This window comes from Lepidochelys kempii, chromosome 6, assembly GCF_965140285.1.
Source record: "Lepidochelys kempii isolate rLepKem1 chromosome 6, rLepKem1.hap1, whole genome shotgun sequence".
Taxonomy (NCBI): Eukaryota; Metazoa; Chordata; order Testudines; family Cheloniidae; genus Lepidochelys; species Lepidochelys kempii.
This window is the reverse complement of record NC_136385.1, coordinates 100,905,324-100,920,225: the sequence shown is the minus strand read 5'-3', so window position 1 is coordinate 100,920,225 and position 14,902 is coordinate 100,905,324. Positions and strand designations below refer to the sequence as shown.

At 44.1% G+C, this 14,902-nt stretch overlaps 1 protein-coding gene across 1 annotated transcript in view; it reads right to left on the bottom strand.

Moving 5' to 3' along the window:
* Positions 1 to 14,115, bottom strand: part of TTC8 (tetratricopeptide repeat domain 8) — a 73,646-nt gene extending 59,531 nt beyond the window's left edge. Inside the window, exon 1 of the mRNA XM_073349394.2 lies at positions 13,608 to 14,115. Within this exon, the coding sequence (XP_073205495.1) occupies positions 13,608 to 13,721 (114 nt within the window). The 5' untranslated portion in view covers positions 13,722 to 14,115. The remainder of the gene's footprint in view (positions 1 to 13,607) is intronic.
* Between the last annotated feature and the right edge of the window lie 787 nt (positions 14,116 to 14,902).

The following is a 14,902-nucleotide window of genomic DNA, read 5'->3' as shown; positions in this document are numbered from 1 at the left end:
AACAGTAATCGGATTAGGCAACAAATCAGACAATAAACAGACAGCAGTAGAGAGAGTGTTCTCTCTGTCACGTAGGAGAAAAGGTTGTATTTGGCATTAATGGTTCATGCATTCATATACCCAGCATGTTGTAAGAGTTTTATTGGGAAGTCATCCACTGAATTCTCTGGAGACTTCTTAAATAAGTAAAAATACAGTACATATCAAAAGAGAATCTGTTTAAGGGAATCTTTTAAAACTCCAATTCCTTGATCTGATTTTTTAAAAGTTGATCTAGTTACATTTTGGAATCAATTTTACTGATTAATTCTTTAAGAATTGGTTTACAATGCCAATATAAAGTATTTAGTATCGTTGCAAGAGAAATTCTAGTTCATGCATGATTGGCTGAAAAATTAATGCGATGCCTCAAAGCTTAATGCTTTAGGCTCAAACTTCCATTGACATCAATTTCAGTGGAAGTTAGGAGCTTAAATACTCTTGAGGATGTGGGCCGTAGTGATTTAACCATCTAAGTCCCATTTTTAAGTCAGTAGTACTTAAGCACTTTTGAAAATTTTACTACTCAATCTTTTGTTACATTATCACCTACTGCTTTTCCTGACTCATTCAGTACACCTCCATTGATAGGTACTCAGGGAATGACTCAGGACTGTGTACAAGATGAGGCTATTGTTTCTAGAACCCCTGCCTCATTTGTTGTAAAAGTTGGAAGATGTGCATCCAGTGAGTCAGGGACTGCAGGAAAAGAGATGAGGGTCTTGAGGCTAAGAGTTGAATGCCACCCTAGGGAACTGGATTCTATCCCTTTCTAAGATTCTCCTGGCCCAGAGTTCCTATGTGATGTTGAGCAGCTCGCTCAAACCAAACTTTTCACAGGTAGTTATTAATTGTATATTCACTTCTGGGTGCCCAACATGAGATGTCTGGGGCTTGAGCTGCAGAAGTGTTGAACATGCAACTGTAAACAAAGTCAATGGGAGCTGTATATTTGAACATATCTATAAAAATGCTAAGCTCTCTGGATATTAGGCTCTGGGCATCTCAACTTGGGCAGCAAAAACCAATGGACAATTTTGACCATACTTGCTCTGTGGTTTAGTTCCCAACTACTACCTTACCTCACAGGGATGTTGTCAAGATAAATTCATTAATGTTTTTCAGAAACTCAGATTTTATGGTGATGAGCACCATAGAAAAGTATTCAGTACAGGTTTTGGATGGTGTGGGGTAAATAATGCATGAGGCCAACTGTTGAATAATAAGGATAAAAAGAAATGCTTTTTTAAATTACTGAACATTAGAATAAGCATGTAAAGATGAGTAGATGTTTGAGTAATGTGCACCCCTTAGAGTTCCGACTTCAAAGGTTATCTCATACTTTGATATCTGCTCTTCTGAGTGTCTTAGAAAATATTAACTTTTATTAAATGCAGAGTAAACAGATTTGCGTATGTGAATATGGTTTCCTTTTTAATCGCTTACTTTCAGTAGGCTCGAAACAATACGTAAAGTTAGACTGAGTTTAAAACAAAAGCGCAAATAAGTTAATATGAAAATGCAGATTGAGGCATACTAGCCCTTTTCCCTCTGACCTGAGCCAAGCAGAATGAACATATGACAGATTGACAAGGTATGTGAGATAATCTTTTATTGGACCAAAGTTCTGCTGTTGCAAGTACAAACTTTTGAGCTACACAGAATTCTCCTTCAGGTCTGGGGAAGAAAGCAGAGTTTCTGAGCTAAAGACTGGTAAGCAGAAGGGGCAACATGTTGGAGGAGGTCACTTGCAATGAAATGGGAAATTGGGAGTTAGACTGTTACAAATAAAGGGTTTGAAGTGAGCAACTAAGGGTAGCAGGCAGTGTGATATATTGCAAATTGTTGTAATAAGCCATAAAAATCAGTGACCCTATTAAGTCCATGGCTTTTGGGGTCTGTCTAGCGGAGTTATGAATTTAAGTTCCCTAGCTCGCCTTTTGAAAGTGTTGAGCAGATTTCCTTTGAGGACAAGTACTGAAAGATCAGATATGGAGCAATAGCTTTGTGAAAAGAGTTGGTCCATGGGTGATATAGTGTCTTCTTCTTTTATCACTTTTTCTCTCTGTAGGCTCATTAGAGAGCACAATGATTGTCTGGTTTCACCCACCCAGTTGTTATGGTGTACCTCAACCAGTGCATAAAATGCCTCATGTTGTGACAGATGTATAGGACCCAGGAACCTTGAAAGGTGTGTTGTGAGGGGTATTGAAGTGGAGATATTTCTGCAGGTTTTGCATCTGTTTTGGCAGGGTCTGGTGCTGCTTTGAGTTGGTGGGTCCTTGTATGTGGGGAGCTTGCTTCTGAAGATGATGTTGGCAAGACTGGGGAGATGTTTGAAGGTCAGAAGAGGGCTCAGGAAAGTCTTCTTTCAGGATGGGGTTCCCATCCCAATTGTAATAATTTGATACCCCATATGGATTCCAGTGTGGGCTGGTAGGTGACAGTGAGGGATGTGTGATAAATGGGTTTCTTTTTTCTGTACCGAAGCAGGTTCTCTTGGGGTATTTTGGTGGCTCTTTGCATTATGTGATCTACTTCTTTCATAAGGGTGTCCCTGTTTAGTGAAGGCACTTTTAAATGTGTTTAGGTGTGTATCCCGGACTTTCTCTTAGGAGCAAATTCTGTTTTATCTAAGGCCTGGCTCTAGATAATAGGGTTTGGTTTTTTTTGGTGTGTCTGGTGCGGTTGCTTAAATTGTGGAAGTAAATGTGGTAACCAAGGACCATCATGACTACAATAACACTGCAAATGTGACATATCAAGGCTTGGATCAAGAAGATGACGATAAAAGTGCACTAACACAGTGAGGAGAAAGACGCTGTTTTATAAATCAGAAGCAGAGTTGTAAAATATCAGGCAGGTAGCCAATAAAAGCTAATACTAGCCTTAGCTTCTTGTGGATTACAATAAAAGCTGCAGAATCTGAGTCATGCTGAGTAGATAACACAGTAATTGGCAGACAACAGAGAAGACAAATCATTTAACATTTGTCTGCCTTCTAGCATTAACTATATCAAACACTTTAAAGGCTAGTCTTTATGTACACAGAAAATGGCTTCTCAGTGAGATTTCAAATGTAGAATTTTTGATATGGTGAGTCTGACTCAAGTTGCTACAATGAAGAATCTTGCCTGTTTAGTTTCTTTTTGTACCAATAAAGAGATTTTTATCAATACTCCTATACCATCTGTTAGTAGTTCCACCTTCTACATGGGCTGTCAGATAAGATTGTCAGAGGATTGCCATCATATTTCTGACTCATAAATACACCATGAAATACTGTGCACTCTACAATCTTTCTGAAGAAATATGCTGACCAATTCACTTTAAACTAATTATTACAGTTTTTTAAAGTCTATGAATTTTTTGTATTGATTTCAGTTATACAAAGTGTTTTCCACAGAGACTTAAATACATAGTGCAGATTTAAAAGACAAAAAATTAATCTGAGAACTAAGAGCGTCAGTCAAGTAGAAATACAGTACACTTTAAAAAGCAAGCCATTCCTGTTTAAATTGAACTTTTAAATGAGGATTCCTCAAATAATTATATAGCAGCAACAGTGAAACTGACTATATGCAAAGAATTGTCAAATGTACAAATTTGAGAGAATTCCATTCACTTTAATCCTTCAGCTAAAGCAACACTAGTTACTTGTGGCAATAAGTACATTTTCAGACAGAAGTATAAATCGTACACTGGGACTTATGCTATATGAAATCAATTATTTTAAAAGGTGTTTCCACTTTTTTTCCTTGTGTGATTTGAAATCGGTAGCTTAGCTTTATCCAGTTTGCAAATAAAAAGTAATTGATTGTTTCTAGATCTATACAAAGTTGCCTTCATTGTCAATTGTCAAAGCTATGACATTAACACCAGCTGGTACAAACAGTGGGCCCTGACCCTCCAAATAGCACATTTGAACTTTTATTCATGGGAGTAAAGATATGTATGAACTTAAGTGTTTGCAAGATTGGGTCCATGCTCAATATTTGGATGGCAAACATACAGCAAAAACCCAGCAAGCTAAGACTAATGACTCAGTTGATAGTCTTCAAATACTACCAATATCAAACCCCTGCTGTGCCTACAATGTCCTCTACACTGCAGCTTCCTCTAAAATTAGAAAGTTTAGATCTTTCTCTCTTCGAACTGCTATTTTTCCACTTGTTCGTTTCACCTGCCACTGCTGTCCTCTCATGCTAATATCTTATTTGCCGCCTTCTCCTCCTCCCCCCAGCCATACTATTCCTAAACGCTTTCTCCCAGCCCATGATATATTATGCTCCTTACCCTATTTCTTCTGCTATGAGCTGGTTTCCTCAGTTGGTTCTGCAATAAGCTCAGCAAAAGACGAAGTAACTTTTCAGCAAAATTTTTGCAGTCCCAAGGAAAAAAAAAATCACACTGCAATGCTTGTATGTTGGAGTTCTACAGTGCACATTAAAAAGCTCCCTATACAATAAATAAACAAACTTTTCATATTCAGACTGGTAATGATTTGGAAAACTTCTCAGTTTGGCACTTTAGATATTTATAAATGAATAACACTGCTGCAGCAGTGTTAATATGGTACTATTAGTATTGTGGTTGTACCCTAGGAACCCCAGTCATTGTTGAGGGCCCCATTTTGCTAGACATTGTACAAACATAAGATGGTCCCTGACCCAAAAAGCTTACAATCTAAGTATACATACTGCAAACACACTTCATAAATAAGGCAAGCTTTTTGATGTGGAAGACCCTGTGAAGAACAGCTCTGCAGATGTCTAGTGCATGTACAGCAGTAATTAGTGGAAACAATCATGAGATTACACCTTCAAGCTTTCTCTGAATGTCCTTTCTAAGTAAAAGCTTTTTTATTTGTTCCTTGGGGCTTTTGTGTGGTGACTTAGGGCTTATGGTATGAATAAATGTTTTCAAATATTTAGCGTAAACAAGTGCTCATCAAATCGTATACCTTGTGCAATTTCAGTGGTTGCTCCTTGAGATCCTTTGCCTCTTTTCCCTTATGGGGAAGGGTGAACTCTCAAGCTCTTAAGAGAAACTGACGCGTAGGACATTTTGTGAGAACTAAAATCTTCCCAGTATATCTTGTCCAGAGACAAAGCCCATCTAGCTGCTGTTCTCCAAGAAATAATAGCAATAATGACCTTTACATAAAATGGTATTTATCCAGGATGAAAGTTGGAGAACCTTCTTTTTTCATGCAACATTGTCATAAATATAAAGGGAAGGGTAAACCCCTTTGAAATCCCTCCTGGCCAGGGGAAAGCTCCTCTCACCTGTAAAGGGTTAAGAAGCTAAAGGTAACCTCGCTGGCACCTGACCAAAATGACCAATGAGGAGACAAGATACTTTCAAAAGCTGGGAGGAGGGAGAGAAACAAAGGGTTTGTGTGTCTGTCTGTAGTCGTCTTGGCCGGGGACAGAACAGGAATGGAGTCTTAGAACTTTTAGTAAGTAATCTAGCTAGGTATGTGTTAGATTATGATTTCTTTAAATGGCTGAGAAAAGAATTGTGCTGAATAGAATAACTATTTCTGTCTGTGTATCTTTTTTGTAACTTAAGGTTTTGCCTAGAGGGGTTCTCTATGTTTTTGAATCTAATTACCCTGTAAGATATATACCATCCTGATTTTACAGGGGGGATTTCTTTATTTCTATTTACTTCTATTTTTTATTAAAAGTCTTCTTGTAAAACACTGAATGCTTTTTCATTGTTCTCAGATCCAAGGGTTTGGGTTTGTGGTCACCTATGCAAATTGGTGAGGCTTTTTACCAAACCTTGTCCAGGAAGTGGGGTGCAAGGTTTTGGGAAGTATTTTGGGGGGAAGGACGCGTCCAAACAGCTCTTCCCCAGTAACCAGTATTAGTTTGGTGGTGGTAGCGGCCTGTCCAAGGTGTAATATTTTGTACCTTGGGGAAGTTTTGACCTAAGCTGGTAAAGATAAGCTTAGGAGGTTTTTCATGCAGGTCCCCACATCTGTACCCTAGAGTTCAGAGTGGGGGAGGAACCTTGACATGGTGGCACAGTGGTGGGATTAACCTGAAATCATTTTGAGATCCAGTTGAGATTTTTTGAACTAGAAATACAGATTTTAAAAAGGAATTTTTAGGAAGTCCAGAAGGCAGCTTTGAAACTGAAAGCAGCTTGGTTTCTCTCTGCTTTGTGGCCAAGCAGAGACAAAAGGGGATTATCTTGTGAATTGCAGATTTTCTTTGCCTGGAGGCAGGGTACTTAACTCCTGCAGGGAAATTCACAGTCTTCCAACCCAGAGGTTTTGTTTTTTTTCTCTCTTTTCTTCCTAAAAGTAAATAGGGGGTGTGTGCTCTACCCATTTGCCTGGAGACAAAAGTGGCAGGGTTTTTTTTTAGGATTTTGATTTTTTTTTTGTTTGTTTTACAAGGAGCACAGGTTTGAAAAGAAATTTTTTTCTTCTTTGGGCTGGGTAAGCAGGTTTCCAAGTAGTTGGAGGTTTTTTGCTTTAATTTGGGCCCAGAGCAGAGACAAGGGAATTGTCTTTTTCTGTAGGCTGACAATCACTATCAGAGAATAGGTATTCTATTCCAGCACAGCAAAATTTTACAGCCAAGTTTTGTTTGTTTATTTCTAAACCTCGGGTGTAAAGTTAGTTAAAAACAGAGAGGTTAGAATGGCCAAATCCTCAGCTCGACTACAGCTGGAATTAGCCAAATTTCAGGCTGAGGAAAAACAAAGGGAACATGAAAGACAGATAGAACTCATGCAGCTGAAGAAGGAACAAGAAAGGGAGGCAGAACAACACCAAGAGGCTGCCCACAAGAGGGAAATGGAGGCAAGGAAGCATGTGGAGGAGGAGAGGGAAAAAGAGAGGAAGCATGTGGAGGAGGAGAAGGAAAAAGAGAGGAAGCATGTGGAGGAGATGGAGAGGATAAAGGCCCAGCAGAATATACCAACAAACCCTAGCAATCCTTCTCCAGGTACCACTTCCCATCCCAGAAAGTTCCCCACCTACAAGGCAGGTGATGATACTGAGGCCTTCTTAGAAAACTTCGAAAGGGCCTGCCTTGGGTACAACATCTCTACTGACCAATACATGGTAGAGCTGAGGCCGCAGCTCAGTGGACCCTTAGCTGAGGTGGCAGCTGAAATGCCTAAAGAACACATGAACAAGTATGAACTGTTTAAATCCAAGGCGAGAGTCAGAATGGGGATAACACCCGAGCAGTCTCGTCGGAGGTTCAGAGCCCTAAGGTGGAAACCAGACATGTCATTTACCCGACATGCCTACCACATTGTAAAACATTGGGATGCCTGGATATCAGGAGCAAGTGTTGAATCTCCAGTAAATTTGCCCTTCCTAATGCAAATGGAACAATTCTTAGAGGGTGTTCCTGAGGAAATAGAAAGATACATCCTAGATGGGAAACCCAAAACTGTAATTGAGGCAGGAGAGATTGGAGCCAGATGGGTGGAGGTGGCAGAGAAGAAGAAAACTGGTCGCAGTTGGAGCGGAGACCAGAAGGGACCACCCCAGACCACACCCTATTACCGGGGGCCGCCCAAAGCCCCACCTACCTCCCAAAGAACCCTCCAGACCCCTTATCGTCCCACCACCCCGTTCTCCAGCAACCCTCCTCGCCCCAGTGACCCGTCAGCTGGACGATGTTTTAAGTGTAACGAGCTGGGGCATGTAAAGGCCAACTGCCCCAAGAACCCCAACAGATTACAGTTCATTGCACCGGAATCACACCAGAGGTCCACAGGCCCAGATACCTCCCAGATACCCTTGGAGCGGAGGGAAACTGTGAGTGTGGGTGGGAAGAAGGTCACCGCGTGGAGGGACACCGGAGCACAAGTGTCAGCTATCCATGCTTCCTTAGTGGACCCCAATTTAATCAACCCAGAGATCCAAGTGACGATTCAACCCTTCAAGTCCAACTCTTTCAATTTGCCTACAGCCAAGTTGCCTGTCCAGTACAAGGGCTGGTCAGGAATGTGGACTTTTGCAGTCTATGATGATTATCCCATCCCCATGCTGTTGGGGGAAGACTTGGCCAATCATGTGAAGCAGGCCAAGAGGGTGGGAATGGTCACCCGCAACCAGGCTAAACAAGCCGTGAGGCCTAGCTCTGTTCCGGAAACTTCTATCAGGACCCAGTCAGAGGTGATGGACCTGGACCCCAGGCCAATGTCTGCAACAGCAGTAGTGGATCCAGTCCCAGAGACCCAGACGGAACCAGTCCCAGAACCGGAACCAGCCGAACAACCAACACCAGACCCCGTGTCAGCACTGAATCCAGTACTTGCAACCTCAACACCAGAGGGCCCCACCGAACCTGAACTGGCAGCAGCCGATAACCCTACACAAGAGGCTCAGCCGGAGCCTGAATCCCAACATAGTACACCAGCGGAGAGCGGTTCACAGTCAACAGAAACAGCTCCATCCCCTATATCGCTTCCAGAGGGACCAAGCCTAGGTCCACAATCCCATGAGGAACTGATGTCTCCAGCATCAAGGGAACAGTTCCAGACCGAACAAGAAGCAGATGAAAGCCTCCAGAGAGCTTGGACGGCGGCACGGAGCAACCCACCGCCTCTCAGCTCTTCTAATCGATCCAGGTTTGTTGTAGAAAGAGGACTTTTATACAAGGAAACTCTTTCTGGGGGACACCAGGAAGACTGGCATCCTCAGAGACAGTTGGTAGTTCCAACTAAATACCGGGCCAAGCTCTTGAGCTTAGCCCATGATCACCCTAGTGGCCATGCTGGGGTGAACAGGACCAAAGACCGTTTGGGGGGGTCATTCCACTGGGAGGGAATGGGCAAGGATGTTTCTACCTATGTCCAGTCTTGTGAGGTGTGCCAAAGAGTGGGAAAACCCCAAGACCAGGTCAAAGCTCCTCTCCAGCCACTCCCCATCATTAAAGTTCCATTTCAGCGAGTAGCTGTGGATATTCTGGGTCCTTTTCCGAAAAAGACACCCAGAGGAAAGCAGTACATACTGACTTTCATGGATTTTGCCACCCGATGGCCGGAAGCAGTAGCTCTAAGCAACACCAGGGCTAAAAGTGTGTGCCAGGCACTAGCAGACATTTTTGCCAGGGTAGGTTGGCCCTCCGACATCCTCACAGATGCAGGGACTAGTTTCCTGGCAGGAACTATGAAAAACCTTTGGGAAGCTCATGGGGTAAATCACTTGGTTGCCACTCCTTACCATCATCAAACAAATGGCATGGTGGAGAAGTTTAATGGAACTTTGGGGGCCATGATACGTAAATTCGTAAATGAGCACTCCAATGATTGGGACCTAGTATTGCAGCAGTTGCTCTTTGCCTACAGAGCTGTACCACATCCCAGTTTAGGGTTTTCCCCATTTGAACTTGTATATGGCCGTGAGGTTAAGGGGCCATTGCAGTTGGTGAAGCAGCAATGGGAGGGATTTACACCTTCTCCAGGAACTAACATTCTGGACTTTGTAACCAACCTACAAAACACCCTCCGAACCTCTTTAGCCCTTGCTAGAGAAAACTTACAGGATGCTCAAAAAGAGCAAAAAGCCTGGTATGATAAACATGCCAGAGAGCGTTCCTTCAAAGTAGGAGACCAGGTCATGGTCTTAAAGGCGCTCCAGGCCCATAAAATGGAAGCATCGTGGGAAGGGCCATTCGTGGTCCAGGAGCGCCTGGGAGCTGTTAATTATCTCATAGCATTCCCCACCTCCAACCGAAAGCCTAAGGTGTATCATATTAATTCTCTAAAGCCCTTTTATTCCAGAGAATTAAAGGTTTGTCAGTTTACAGCCCAGGGAGGAGACGACGCTGAGTGGCCTGAAGGTGTCTACTACGAAGGGAAATGTGCTGGTGGTGTGGAAGAGGTGAACCTCTCCATGACCCTTGGGCGTATGCAGCGACAGCAGATCCAGGAGCTGTGCACTAGCTACGCGCCAACGTTCTCAGCCACCCCAGGACTGACTGAACGGGCATACCACTCCATTGACACAGGTAATGCTCACCCAATTAGGGTCCAACCTTACCGGGTGTCTCCTCAAGCTAAAACTGCTATAGAACGGGAGATCCAGGATATGTTACAGATGGGTGTAATCCGCCCCTCTGAAAGTGCATGGGCATCTCCAGTGGTTCTAGTTCCCAAACCAGATGGGGAAATACGTTTTTGCGTGGACTACCGTAAGCTAAATGCTGTAACTCGCCCAGACAACTATCCCATGCCACGCACAGATGAACTATTAGAGAAACTGGGAAGGGCCCAGTTCATCTCTACCTTGGACTTAACCAAGGGGTACTGGCAGGTACCGCTAGATGAATCTGCCAAGGAAAGGTCAGCCTTCATCACACATCTCGGGCTGTATGAATTTAATGTACTCCCTTTCGGGCTGCGAAATGCACCCGCCACTTTCCAAAGACTTGTAGATGGTCTCCTAGCGGGATTAGGAGAATATGCAGTCGCCTACCTTGACGATGTGGCCATATTTTCGGATTCCTGGGCAGACCACCTGGAACATCTACAAAAAGTCCTTGAGCGCATAAGGGAGGCAGGACTAACTGTTAAGGCTAAGAAGTGTCAAATAGGCCTAAACAGAGTGACTTACCTTGGACACCAGGTGGGTCAAGGAACTATCAGCCCCCTACAGGCCAAAGTGGATGCTATCCAAAAGTGGCCTGTCCCAAAGTCAAAGAAACAGGTTCAATCCTTCTTAGGCTTGGCCGGTTATTACAGACGATTTGTACCGCACTACAGCCAAATCGCTGCCCCACTGACAGACCTAACCAAAAAGAAACAGCCAAATGCTGTTCAGTGGACCGGAAAGTGTCAGAAGGCCTTTAACAAGCTTAAAGCGACACTCATGTCTGACCCTGTACTAAGGGCCCCAGACTTTGACAAACCGTTCCTAGTAACCACAGATGCATCCGAGCGTGGTGTGGGAGCAGTTTTAATGCAGAAAGGACCTGATCAAGAATTCCACCCTGTAGTGTTTCTCAGCAAAAAACTGTCTGAGAGGGAAAGCAACTGGTCAGTCACTGAAAAAGAATGTTATGCCATTGTCTACGCTCTGGAAAAGCTACGCCCATATGTTTGGGGACGGCGTTTCCACCTGCAAACCGACCATGCTGCACTAAAGTGGCTTCACACCGTCAAAGAAACTAACAGAAAACTTCTTCGGTGGAGTTTAGCTCTCCAAGATTTTGATTTCGACATCCAACACATCTCAGGAGCTTCTAACAAAGTGGCTGATGCACTCTCCCGTGAAAGTTTCCCAGAATCAACTGGTTAAAATCGTCCTTGAGATGTGGAAAATATTGTTAGTCTTTATGTACTTGGTAGTATATTTAGAGATGCATGTGTCTTATTAACTCTGTTTTCCTAGAGCTCCAGGAAGAAATCCCAGCCAGTGTTTCACCCTAGCTGAGATTTGGGGGGCGTGTCATAAATATAAAGGGAAGGGTAAACCCCTTTGAAATCCCTCCTGGCCAGGGGAAAGCTCCTCTCACCTGTAAAGGGTTAAGAAGCTAAAGGTAACCTCGCTGGCACCTGACCAAAATGACCAATGAGGAGACAAGATACTTTCAAAAGCTGGGAGGAGGGAGAGAATCAAAGGGTTTGTGTGTCTGTCTGTAGTCGTCTTGGCCGGGGACAGAACAGGAATGGAGTCTTAGAACTTTTAGTAAGTAATCTAGCTAGGTATGTGTTAGATTATGATTTCTTTAAATGGCTGAGAAAAGAATTGTGCTGAATAGAATAACTATTTCTGTCTGTGTATCTTTTTTGTAACTTAAGGTTTTGCCTAGAGGGGTTCTCTATGTTTTTGAATCTAATTACCCTGTAAGATATATACCATCCTGATTTTACAGGGGGGATTTCTTTATTTCTATTTACTTCTATTTTTTATTAAAAGTCTTCTTGTAAAACACTGAATGCTTTTTCATTGTTCTCAGATCCAAGGGTTTGGGTTTGTGGTCACCTATGCAAATTGGTGAGGCTTTTTACCAAACCTTGTCCAGGAAGTGGGGTGCAAGGTTTTGGGAAGTATTTTGGGGGGAAGGACGCGTCCAAACAGCTCTTCCCCAGTAACCAGTATTAGTTTGGTGGTGGTAGCGGCCTGTCCAAGGTGTAATATTTTGTACCTTGGGGAAGTTTTGACCTAAGCTGGTAAAGATAAGCTTAGGAGGTTTTTCATGCAGGTCCCCACATCTGTACCCTAGAGTTCAGAGTGGGGGAGGAACCTTGACAAACATGTATAACTGAAGTGTAAACCTTGAACAGCATACTGAACACTTAGTTAATACCCATTCAGATGAAACAAATTGTCAGTTCCATGTAATTGATTATTAAACAACAAATTCAAATATACAGTCCCTTTACCAGATATTGAAGATGAGCAGGAATATCAATCTTAGTTTTACACTTCTGCCAATCACAATTGCATCTGAGCATTTTTGACATAAAATTAATATCAAAATCCCTTGTGCATTTCATGATGTCTCTAGTACTTCTCCTTTTACAGGATCAGAACTCTGCTTGGGCTGGCGGAGTTTTGGGATGGACTGGATTTGGGGTGGGGGAGAGATAAAGGGCTACAATTATCTTATTGCTATTACAACATATATATTTTAATTATAGAAGTACCTTTGTCTCCTACTTCACTACTTGCTTTGGATTTGGGGCCCTAAAGTGCATATGCCATCTCATGCCACTAGAGGAATAGATGTCCCTTCAACACTGATTTAGAGTAAATCTGTGGGGGCTCCACTGCCTTCTCTAGAAGGAAGGAAAGATTTCAGAGAGGTCAGTAGTAGCTAGCTCACTTTTGTTTTTTTAAAAAAAGCATTTTTGTCTTAATAGGGAGGCTTAGCATCAAATGAGGACAACAGATATACATTCAAGTTTGATTTTTGTTCTTGCTCAGTTCTGATCAAGTTATCAAGTTAATAGTACTTTTGGGAGATCTACTAACAAACAATACGTAAGAGCTAGCTAACATTACTTTGCAGTGCTGATGTTGTGTTGGTCCCAGAATATTAGAGAGACAAGGTCAGTTAGGTAATATCTTGTATTGGTCCACCTTCTATATTGATTAAATTCAGTCTAGGTGCCTCCAAACTGTCTAGCAAATGTTTCTGGCTGATGCAGTTTATGGGTTTACACTCCCTCCTCTGTCACTGGGAGACAGTCGCCCACTTGGAACAGCTGTTTGGAAGGCCAGGGTGGCAACAGACAATAAAGCAGAGAAGCTGCCCAAGCCTCCCTTGTAAGAAGCATGGCTCCCCTAAGCACCGATGCTCATGCACTTCCTCGAGCAATCCAGTCCCAGGCTGGACGGGAGGCAGGAAAGGGATGATGTTGGGGGGCCAGGGGAAAGCCCGATGCACCAGGTGTAGCTACAAACCCTACTGCGCGGACACACTCCGCTCACCCCGAGTGAGGGGGGCGCTGACACACACTCCCCGGCGCCCGCCCACTCTTACCACCGCTCCAGCTCTCTCGTGAGCCTGAGTCCTCAACCTCCACCCCGCCCATCGTTCACGCAGCGCCCCTGCCCCTACCCCCGCGGCCTGGCCCGGTACCTGGTGTCCGGGGGATTTCTCCAGCAGCTGGGAGCAGAGATCCGCGCAGAGCTGGAACTTCCGCCTCCTGAAGTAGCTCCAGGCCTGGAGCAGCGGCTCCATCTCCAGCCCCATCCCGCCGTGCGGGGCGGACTCGGACCTGGACACGTCCCGCACCCAGCGCCGACCGGCCTCCTCCCCGCAGAGCTGGCGTCCCTCTGCCAAGCAACGCCCGAGCCGGGGCCTAGCAGGAGCAGAGGTGGCCAAGCAGCTGCCTGAGAAACAGCGCAGCCCGGTTCGCTCTGCCCCGGCCGGCCCGAGCCTGCCCCCACGGTGAAGGCCTGGGGGTGGCTCCCGCGGGTACTGCAGCAGCGGCTGCTCCTCTGGGGCACAGTCTCGCTGTGTCCATCAGGGGCAAACTCTGCTCTCCCCTCTCCCGGGCCCGGTGGCCTCCCTGGCCAACCCTCTGTCCAGGCTCGGCCCTATCCCCCCAAACACCAGCGGGCTGCAGTACTTAGCCCTAAGGGTGTGGCAGTGCCCTCTCCCTAGACACCCAAGGGCTCACCCCAGAGGCAGCGCCGATAGCTGCCAAATTAAACTGGCGTTCTGCCCCCCGACTAGTCCCTGTGAGGTGAGTACAGTGAGCCATATCCCCTATCAAATGAGCGTGGGACAGACGCCCTGATACTGCAGACACATGGCAAATTTGTAGTCAGTGGGGCAACTCTTCCTCTTAAAATTAAGCGTATGTGGTAGCTGGAGTGGAGCTTTATTCTGTATATCTGTTACCAAACTCGTTCAGTGTATCTTACTTTATTGTGCCAACTCACATATTCAGGCCTTGCCTAAATACAAATGTTATACAGATTTAACTAAATGGGTTTTACTTTCTAAACTGATGTAGTTAAATCAGTGCAGATCAGGCTTTATTTACAATACTGTAAATCTAGAGTGATCCAAGGGAGTGGATTTGGGACCTGCTGCTGCCCCATTGAAGTCAGAGGTAAAATTTATATTTATGTTAATGAGAGCTGGATCAGGCCCTTAACATTGGTAACTGAGAGCAGTTTGGTTGGGTTGCTAACCAGTCATCCCAAGGATCCCAAATTTTATTTTTAAAACTGTCTTCTATATCATACCATTTTACGTCTATGATATACTATAACATTTCCTCTCTTTACTGAGGACTAGTGGATTCAAGGATTTCCACTTCTGTGTTAAACACTTTGGCCCAAGAGAACACTATCAATATCAGTTTTTCTACATAATATTATATATAGCAGCACAGTTCTTAGGGTTGGAGTGGATTAAATTTT